General features: G+C 42.1%; 1 protein-coding gene across 1 annotated transcript; it reads left to right on the top strand.

Annotated features, from left to right (window-relative positions):
- Positions 1–673: 673 nt before the first annotated feature.
- On the top strand, positions 674–9,358 carry RFK (riboflavin kinase). The gene is made up of 4 exons (XM_021689375.1): positions 674–1,117; positions 2,046–2,197; positions 6,424–6,526; positions 7,263–9,358. The coding sequence occupies exons 1-4, from the start codon at positions 1,036–1,038 to the stop codon at positions 7,391–7,393; spliced, it is 468 nt and encodes a 155-aa protein (XP_021545050.1). The 5' UTR covers positions 674–1,035; the 3' UTR covers positions 7,394–9,358.
- Positions 9,359–10,469: the final 1,111 nt, after the last annotated feature.

Here is a 10,469-nt window from a genome sequence, read left to right as displayed (position 1 = left end):
AAAAGACATTTCCCTTGAGTTACTTCCCTAGGTAATGTTTACAGCTCCAAGGGTTAGAAGGCCCACAAATTGCATTGCAGTAAAGATGACGCCTTTTGTCGGGTTTATTAAATTCTCAAGGTAACACTTCCCGGAAGGAGGGTTAGGTAGGCAGCTGCACCCCTCCTGAAAGAAAACTGCATTACTGCAACCTTGCACTAGTCACCGGGGTCGCAGCATTAGACTAGGACTTGCTCCCTTGGCGCTGACATTCCCATATAATTTCAGACAGCGGGCAGGTGGTCTGGGGGAGAGGAGGACCATTTCCGGCAGATAGTTAAAGCCTCTACGAAGTGGTGATCTTGAGCTGGAATTTTGGAACTTTAATGTTTAAAGAACGGATGAATGACGAATGACCATCGAGCTCGCGGTTGCCAAAAAGCTAAAGAACGTCTATGGCGTCAGAATCGTAATGAAAAGGAGAAAGGGAAAAGAAACACTCAGGATTGTCGAAGAACGGTATTTTCAGAGCAACCAAGATCGAAGAGGGATTCCCGCTACAGTTTCCAGCGCAGGGGGCCCGGAGAAGCCCAGGAGGGGCGGACCGGCGGTTCCGGGGCCACGGCTGGGGGCGGGGCCACGCGGGGGCGGGGCTACGGAAGCCGAGCGGGCTGCGAGGCGTTTGGCTGAGGAAGTGTGCGCAGGCCTGCGGCGCTGGGCGGGCTCAGGCCCTCCCCCGCTGACCCTCCGCTCTCCCCACCCACGTCCGCACTTATATCCGCCCTCGCCGCCGTTCCCGGGGCGGAGATACAAGCTTTGAGTCGCTCGGAGGCTTCGGTTGGTTCAGTGGCGTGAGGGGCTCACTGCGGCGTGTGGTCGGCGCCGCCTGGCCCGTTGCGCGCCTACCCTTGCGGCCGGCCGTTGGGGGGATTCGGGCATCAGCCGAGCTCCTGCGGGTGTTCCCTGGCCGGTCCGGGGGATCCGGGCACCGCTTCGACGGCGGGTTCGCCGACCCCGCGGACCGGGTGGCAGCCCGAGCCCCGAGCGGACGGCGTCATGAGGCACCTGCCGTACTTCTGCCGCGGCCAGGTGGTGCGGGGTTTCGGCCGCGGCTCCAAGCAGCTGGGCATCCCCACAGGTGAGCGCGGAAGGTCGCGGGGCCCCCCTCCCCGGCGCACCCCGCCTCCCCCCTCGGCTCCCGGGGTTGGGTCAGGTGGGAGCCGCGACGTCAGACGCGGGACTTGGGGCTGCGGGCAGAGGTGACGCCCTCTCCTCTGCTTGGTTCTTGCTTTGTTGAGGCGGAGGATCTTTGTTCGGATTGAGGAAGCGCGTCCTTATCCACCGCTCGGGGCTCACCGGGGACCCGCCTTGAGGGGTGGTGAGGGCAGAAAGCCGAGCTGAGTTCCGGGGATCTCCCTTTCCCGCCTCCGTATCCAACCAGGCTAGAGCTGCCAGGCATGGCACGCGTCATCCCGGTTAGGAAACGTAATGTGAACCAGATTGGTTAAATTTCCAAGCCAACTGTAACGGTTTTTTTTTTGTTGTTGTTCTCTTTGTATGTCTTGTTAGCAATTGGATGAGAATCCGGTATCTTTTTTGGTTTGTCTGTATTCGGTTCAGTAGTCAGGACCTGACTGTGTGAATAATTCATCCTTAAAAATACATGCCAGGGTTGTCCCTAGTCTTTTGAGCTTGGGACCCAGCCACGTATATTTTGAAAATAAGAATCGTTTCAAGAGATTCTGGATCTCCTTAAGAAAGACTAGGTCTAAAAAGCCCCCGCTGTTCATGCACCTGTTTTCATCTACCTCAAGAGTGTGTCTGTGTTTTTGTTTTTTGTTTTTTGGAGAGCTTTATACATTTAATTGTTCTTAACCTAGCCACGTGAAGAGGAGAAAAAAAACCCCAAAAAACCCAAGCCAGACTGTAGAATGGTGAGATTGATAATCATAGGTAGGATTCCGGGAAACTTACGAGCATAACAATTTAGGCTAGCCTTCATGCGATTTTTATAAATATTTGCTGTGAAACTGTTAACACTCAGAATATTTATTTCTGTTATTTAGCTAACTTTCCGGAACAAGTAGTTGATAATCTTCCAGGTGATGTATCCACTGGCATTTATTATGGCTGGGCCAGTGTTGGAAATGGAGAAGTTCATAAGATGGTGGTGAGCATAGGATGGAACCCATACTACAAGAATACAAAAAAGTCTATGGTAAGAATTATATTTAGCTCTATCACTGAAAATGGGATAGTAATTTAAGGTAATATTCAGTATTAGATGCGCACAGAAATCATCAGTGGTACTCACAAATTGGCCAAATTACTAGAATTTTTGGCAGTTTTCTTGAAGGATTTTCAAGTCAAGGGTTTAGTTACTGTTTGACTGGATTAACTCTTCATCCTTTCACTTTCAATGTGTTTGTGTCTTTAGATCTAAAGTGAATCTTAGAAAATAAAGTGAGTCTCTTGTAAAAGGGGAAGTATAATTGGATTGTGCTTTTTGATCATTGTTAATCTCTGCCTTTTCATTGGAGAGTTCAGTCCATTTACATTTAAGCTAATGACTGGTAAAGAGGGACTTCTGCCATTTTGCTGTTTTCTATAGGCCTTACAGCTTTTTTCGTTATTGCTTCCATTACTGCCTTTTGTTTTTTAACCTTTTTTTTTGTAGTGACACATTTTGATTTCCTTATTTCCTTTTGTGTACTTTCTATAGAATTTTTTTGTGTGTGCGGTTACCATGAGTAGTGCATTTAACTTTCTACAGTTATAAAATCTAATTTGGATTTATGACAATTTTGATAGTACATAAAACTCACAAATTACATCCTTATACATTGTGTGCCCAGTAACATACAGTAATATTTTTATGCATATATCTTTTAAATCACGTAATAAATAAAAAGTGGAGTTTCAAGCCTAATTGTAATAATATTTTTTATAGCTGTCCATGTGTTTACCTCAACTGGAGATAAAAGTGAATTACCTGGGGCACCTGGGTAGCTCAGTTGGTTAAGCGTCTGCCTCTTGATTTCGGCTCAGGTCATGATCTCAGGGTGGTGAGATGGAGCCCCTCGTCAGTTCTGTGCTGGGCGTGGAGCCTGCTTAAGATTCTCCCTCTCCCTCTCCTTCCGCATTCCCCTTAAAAAAAAAAAAAGTGAAATACCTAAGAGCATGTTTGATAAAATTGAGCTTGCTACAGTTAATATAGTTCATTCACCCTTTAATTAATTGCTCACCCTGCTAAGATAGAAATGCTTTCTTCATAGATGGTGCTAATAAAATTGCGAGGTGATGCTTTTTTTTTTTTCCTCTCAAACTACTTTGAGGGTGTACCCTTCTCTTTTCGTAGTACCCATGCCACTTAAGAGCTTAATCTGCTAGATAGGGCTGGATCTTGGTCAGGTTAAGTGTGTGGCAAAAACGAGTAGATCTAGGGGCGCCTGGGTGGCTCAGTCGTTAAGCGTCTGCCTTCGGCTCAGGTCATGATCTCAGGGTCCTGGAATCAAGCCCCGCATCGGGCTCCCTGCTCGGCGGGAGGCCTGCTTCTCCCTCTCCCACTCCCCCTGCTTGTGTTCCCTTTCTCGCTGTGTCTCTGTCAAATAAATAAAATCTTAAAAAAACAAAAACAAAAACGAGTCGATCTAAATTTTGTCCTTTTTGAAGGGTTTGTAGAAGTCTGTCACAGTTGGAAAACCACAGGGCTAAATCCTGGTACAAACAGAAACAGTGCAGAATTGCTTAACATTGTGTTCAGTATTTCTTAGTTTTGAGTATTAAGGATGTGGAAATTATTTGGAGTAGATAAGGAAAAGAACTAATAAAAGAACACAAAATAGTGTTCTGTAGATGGGGAGGAAATGAAGAGTAGAGGGAAAGCTATTCCGTGATAAATTTCAGGTAACAGGACTATTACTGTAGCAAGCCAGTGAAGGAATGCCTTCCAAGTCCTGCCAGAGTTAGAAGAAACTCAGTTTTCTATTGGTAGGAGGTTCATCCTCTTCAGGTTTTCTTTTTCCTTTTCTTGCCAATATCAGATATCTATGATGTGCCTGTTGAAGTCTTTTCCCCTTGTAAAACAAATTGGATTGGCTGTTTTAATTGACTTAAAGAAGTTCTTTAGTATGTCCTAGATCCGCTTCCTTTGTTGGGATATGTATGCAGATATTGTCGCCTTCTGTGTTGCTTTTTTTGGTTTGTTTTAATGGAGTGGTGTCTTTTGAAGAGCAGAGGTTCTTAATGCTAATATAATCCAATTCATCATTTCTCTTTTATGGTTTAGTGCCTTTTATATCCTGTTTAAGGAATCTTTGCCTACTCCAAGTCATAAAGATACCTTTGTTTTCTTCTAAAAACTTGTCTTAAACTTTTCTCATCAAATTGATTTTTGAGTATGGTGCAAGGTAAGGGTCAAAATTAATTTTTTCCCATTTGGATACTGACTCAGCCCATTTCTTGAAATACCATTCTTTCATGACAGCACTGCACTGTCACCTTGGGCATAAACCCTGTGACTTTATATGTGTGAGAGTCCAAAATGTGCTCATACAGACTTGGTCTCCTGATCTGTCTTTGGGCCATTACCACATTGTCTTTATTTTCATAGCTTTTGTAATAGGTCTTGATTTCTGACTGTGTAAGTCCTCTACTTTTATTTTCAAGATTTTGGGGCGATAATTTCAACCTTCCACATTTCCTTATAAATTTTAGAATCACTTGACAGTTTCTGTCATTAAAAAAAACAACTAGGATTTTGACGGGTGGCATGGAATATGTAGATGAATTTAGGAAGAGTAGACATCTTTACCATTTTTCTCAGTAATGTTTTATAATGATCACTGTTGATGCTTCCGTCTTAAGTATCACTTCATATATTAGATTTTCTTAAGTCCTACACAAAATATGCCTCTATCACTAAGTTTCATGTTTCTAGATTGTTTAAACTTCTCAACATCCAGTGCCACCATCCTAGTCCAGTCTCAACCATCTTCTGTATTTGTTTGTTCTCTTAATTGGCTCGCCTGCTTTTGGACTTAGATTTCTTTGTAAAAGTCTACTAAAAATCAGATTGCAGAACATCATCTACCTCCTCCACCATTTTGCTTCGACATGTCCCGTACCCATTTGTCAACATTGTTCCTTGATCAGGATCCTGCATTGGCTCTTCTACCTACATGTCAGTCTTCACTTCTGCCTAACCCTAGGAGGTTTCTATAATGTGGTGTGTGTCAGAGACACATGGATCCTGATTAACCTTAGAAATGGTTCTTTTTTTTTTTTTTTAAGATTTTTTATTTATTTGACAGAGAGACAGTAAGAGAGAGAACACAAGCAGGGGTAGTGGGAGAGGGAGAAGCAGGCTTCCCCCTGAGCATGGAGCCCGATGTGGGGCTCGATCCCAGGACCCTGGGATCATGACCTGAGCCGAAGGCAGACACTTAATGACTGAGCCACCCAGGCGCCCCTATCTATTTCTTTCTTTTTTTTTTTATTATGTTACGTTAATCACCATCTATTTCTTAAGCAAGTTTTGATAGTATGCCTTTTCAGAAATGTGTCTATTTTTTTTTTTAATTTTAATTATTAGAGAGAGAGAGATCACGAGCGGGGGGGAAGGGCAGAGGGAGAAGCTGACTCCTCGCTGAGAGGGAGCCCAATGCGGGACTCGATCCCAGGACTCTGGGATCATGACCTGAGGCGAAGGCAGACGCTTAACGACTGAGCCACCCAGGTGCCCCAGAAATGGTTCTTTTAATAGTAATCTCTCTTAATACTTTTCCCCTTTCTTGGGGCCGTTTTTTTTTTTTTTGTTTTTTTTTTTTTTTTGCCTTGATAAGACTTAATTACTCTGCATGTTAGTTTTTTTAAGGATTTTATTTTTAAGTAATCTCTGCACCCAACGTGGGGCTCAAACTCAGAACCCTGAGATCAAGAGACGCATGCTCTACCGACTGAGCCAGCCAGGTGCCCCTGCATGTTAGTTTTTTTGTTTTTTTTTTAAGATTTTATATATTTGAGAAAGAGGGAGAACACAGAGGGAGAGCGAGAGGCATACTCCCTGCTGAACAGAGATCCTGACATGGGGCTCGATCCCAGGACCCTGGGATCATGACCTGAGCCAAAGGCAGACGCTTAACCAACTGAGCCACTCAGGTGCTCCCCCCCCTTTTTTTTTAATAAACAGCAAATCATACCAGATTTGTGGTATAACATCTGCCTTACTCAGTTACAATGTTTATATGTAAGGTCAGGGGCAAGAACAGGACTGATGGAAGAATTCAGGAAAAAACTGCACTTAGATGTTAACCTGTCTTTAAAAATTTCGTAAGGGTTGATTGTTTCATTTAAATTATCCCCACCATAAATGTGGAGACGTATTTCAAATTTCAGGTATTCTATAATTTGATGGTAACCTTTTTTAACATTTCTTAATTCTAGGAAACTCATATCATGCATACCTTCAAAGAGGACTTCTATGGGGAGATCCTTAATGTGGCCATTGTTGGCTACCTCAGACCAGAAAAGAACTTTGATTCTTTAGGTAAGTTCTGTTTAGGTCTTCTTAAGTATTACTGCAGCTCCTTCTACTGCTTCTCCTAGTAACAGCGTGGCAGGAGAGCGAACATTTGAGCATTAACTGTGTGCCTTACATGCATTAAGTCCTTTCACCCCCACCGAAATATATGAGGAATTCTTTTGCCCATTTCACAGATGAGGAAATTGGCAGAGAGGGATTAAGTAATTTGCTCAGGGTCACATCAGTACGTGATGGAGCCTAGATTCAAACCCAGCAGGCTGGCTGCTTCTCTCCCAACAGTGTGAAGTTAGTGAAATCTTTATTTCCTTTTCATATTTTAAGGAATAAGTGGGAATGAATGCTGAGATGAATAATGGATGCTTTGCAATGCTTAAAGTGTACGAAACTAAATCAATACTTGAAACTAATGGTATCAAGGATGTTAGTGTAGTGTGGTTGTGTCAGTTCTCTAGAATTTGACAAATGTGAATACTGAAGAGTCTTGGTCACGGGTATTTCTTCCATTTAGTATTTGTGACATACCTTTGTGCTAATGCCTTTCTTTAAGAAATCGCGAGAAGATCAGGGACATCTCTTGTGGACCGTCGACTTTTACTTAAGTCTGGAAGAAGGGATAGAACAAACATTTATCAGGCATCTGCCCTGCGCTGAAGACACTGCCAGCCTTCGGGTTTTTAGGAGTCCGAACAAAGGCGTGGCAGCAGTTTTTCATCATTTCCCTGCTCTCTTCTCTCCACAGAGTCCCTTATTTCAGCAATTCAAGCTGATATTGAGGAAGCTAAGAGACGACTAGATTTACCAGAACATTTGAAATTCAAAGAAGACGATTTCTTCCAGGTTCCTAAAAACAAAATAATGAATGGCCACTGATAAAAAAATCATCTTATTTATTCATTCATGGTTTTCTAATATTTTACTGCTTATAACTCCTCAGTCGTTCTATTTTGAAAATCAAACATTTTCCTACAGCTGTGAATTAGTTTAAACAGTACAGTGTCTTTACCACATTATGTTTCACCCATTCAAATTAAACCCATCATGCTATAGTACTAAAGTGATCCATTTTGAAAATCAAGATTCTTTTTTATGTAATATGTTGATTAAAATGTACCACTAGAAAGGTCTTAGGTGTCTTAGAATGGAAATGAAAATGTATATAAGTATGGGTAAAAAGGCAAGTCACTAAATTTGAGATGAGAACTAATAATTCTCATGGTACATAGTAGTACATCTGTACTTGTGTAGTAAGTTCTGCTAAACAGAGGAGGCTTATGAAAGTAAATGTATTCCGCAGAGGTTTGAGAGTTGATTATAAACCTGAGGGGAAAAATCCAGACTTTATATTTTTGATAATTTGTGGGTTACTATATTATTGCAAACATGTAGACGTGTGAATTTTTTTTTTCCCTCTCGTGTGAAGTTGCATTGTTGTTAGTCATTTCCTTTATGAGGTCAAATCATTGCACTGTGTTCCATTTTGTTTTACAGCTGCCTCAGTTCTGATTGGAGACTCCCCCTCCTTATCATTTTGTTTACCTCCTGAAGCGGTAAAATGAGTATTTTTCTAATCTCTAGGTCTCATTTTTATGTTGTATAGCACTTCTCCGTTTTAGGGGTCGACGTTCAGTATTTTTCTTGACTTTGGTTCTTTTTTTCCTTGAAACAATTGTCCGTGGTTTTTTTTATTCTATCCCATTTAGAATACCTTACAATTGTTCACTTAGACAAAAGATTGCATCTATAGCTACCATTCCATCCCTTCACTATATAAGCAGTGATTAAGTGCGTATCCATATTGCATTTTAGGAAAAATATCCCCAAAACTTCATTAGGTTTCCTCAAGTTTAAATGAGCACACAGCAGTTCATTTGTATATACCATTTTCTTAAAGAACACAAAACATTTGTTTTCCCCCTAGGGAAGCCATCTAAGAACCCATTAAGTTATGGAAGTTGTTTATTTTTAATGCAATTACATGTTCCTGAGCAAATGTAAACTGTTGTAGCTGTGTACGCACAATGCTAAGCAGTGCTTTGTAGCTTGGGGGAAAGGCGTAAATAATAAAGTTTTAGTTACATAATCCTCATACTACGCATTTTTTCTTCCTCCTGATTAAGAAGTAATTTTTGGCTACTTGAGACTCTTATTTGTATTGGCAGGAAGTTGAAATCTTTGGGTATTTAGGAAATTAAGATTACAGATTGTTTGGGTCTCCTGAAACAGTACCTTTCATTATTGTTCACTTAAGCACCAGATTTAGTGTGGGGAAAGGGAGCAGAAGTATAGAGAAGGTAATTTTAAAAGTAACTCATTATAAATCATTTTCCCTGATCTGCATATATAGAGAACAGATATTAAAAATATAAAGTATTTAGAAAAACACCTAAAACATCTGGAGAAAGGGGAAGCATGAATAAATTCAGTTGGATTGTGTTTTACTTCTTGGTATATGAATTTATGGCATACAATGTAGTATGTGTCTTTCTTTTATAAAAAGACTTAGAAAATGTAATTTAATGTTAGAGATCCTATACTTGAAAGAAGCCGCGATTATTAGTGGCTTTTATAAAGCAAAGACAGAAACAGACATGGAAAGTGTAAAAACAGATTTGTGTGTGTTTGAATAGCCTGCTGCTAATTATGTCCTCATTTAGTGTGTGAAGTCTTGGATATTGTCACCTGACAACTTGAAAATCGTATATTGTGAGGTTTAAGAGTGAGTTAATAGTGTCTATACTTCTCTTAAAGTTTTGTATTAAGTATGTATTACAAGAAATGGCAGTAGTATCATTTTTGATTAATCTGATTTCAGGCCTTGAAATAAATCTAAATGATGTTTCTTTCCCTGTGTCAGTTTGAATCTTTTTTTTTTTTTTAAGATTTTATTTATTTATTTGAGAGAGAGAATGAGAGACAGAGATCATGAGAGGGAGGAGGGTCAGAGGGAGAAGCAGACTCTGTGCTGAGCAGGGAGCCTGATGCGGGACTCGATCCAGGGACTCGATCCAGGGACTCCAGGATCATGACCTGAGCTGAAGGCAGTCGCTCAACCAACTGAGCCACCCAGGCTCCCCAGTTTGAATCTTTTGCCCTGTCTGTGTGTAGGTTCCTCCTGTGCCGGCTGGTGGTCCCTTGCCAGTGTGTTCAAGAGTCTGACTGGCAAGTTGCAGTTGGCCGCTCGAGGGGAACCTGCCGTGCAGTGGTAGTTCTAGAACCAGGGCCTTTGCCTGGATGAGCTCCTGTTGATGCCCTGCAGCACAGGTTTATTTGGAGAGCAGTCTAATTTATTTTTTTTTAAGATTTTATTTATTTAGAGAGCACAAGCTGGGGGAGCACGGGGCTGGATCCCACGACCTGAGCCAAAATCGAGAGTCAGGCCTTTAACCACCTGAGCCACCCCGCCGCCCCTGGAGAGCAATCTGTTCACAGGGTTCCCAAAAGTCTACTTTTCTGAGGGTGAGGGTCCCCATTATATTTTGAGTCCTAAGAGCCAGAGGAATAGAATCTGTCTGAGTTCCCTTCCGTAACTCCTGCTCCAAAACGATTCTGCAGTCTCGGTGACTAGCAGCCCCTGGGAAGGCCTGCTTGTGTCCGGCGTATGCAGAGGGACACGCTGCTCTTTCAGCACCTGTCCAGCACTATCCGCACTGGGAGCTTACCCGTTTGCAGCTAGGGCTGCTATTGGAACAGCTGGGATCAGGGAGACGTAAGCCGGAAGTTTACCAGAACTCAGGAGGACAGTTTTGCTTTCCTGGTAAAAGTGCTAGTCTTTTCCTGTCTCCCCGCCCCGTAAATAATAAGTAAAGGTGCCCTGTAAAGAGATGCCATCAGAAGCAACAGTTAGCAGCAAGGAATTCTAGAACAAGCTCTACAAAGATGACAGATACAGGGATTATCAGATAGAATTTGACATGACTTGAATATGTGTGAAGAAATGAGTGTTAAA

The sequence above is a fragment of the Neomonachus schauinslandi genome, chromosome 13 (genome assembly GCF_002201575.2).
Source record: "Neomonachus schauinslandi chromosome 13, ASM220157v2, whole genome shotgun sequence".
NCBI classification, from domain to species: domain Eukaryota; kingdom Metazoa; phylum Chordata; class Mammalia; order Carnivora; family Phocidae; genus Neomonachus; species Neomonachus schauinslandi.
The sequence above is the reverse complement of the archived record's forward strand: the minus strand, read 5'-3'. Positions and strand labels throughout refer to the sequence as shown.

What these genes read in the sequence shown, in the direction of transcription:
- RFK (XM_021689375.1), top strand. Translation starts at nt 1,036, where the DNA reads ATGAGGCACCTGCCGTACTTCTGCCGCGGCCAGGTGGTGCGGGGTTTC. An exon ending in AGAATACAAAAAAGTCTATG is followed by an intron (nt 2,198 to 6,423) that starts GTAAGAATTATA and finishes TCTTAATTCTAG; the next exon opens with GAAACTCATATCATGCATAC. An exon ending in AAAGAACTTTGATTCTTTAG is followed by an intron (nt 6,527 to 7,262) that starts GTAAGTTCTGTT and finishes TTCTCTCCACAG; the next exon opens with AGTCCCTTATTTCAGCAATT.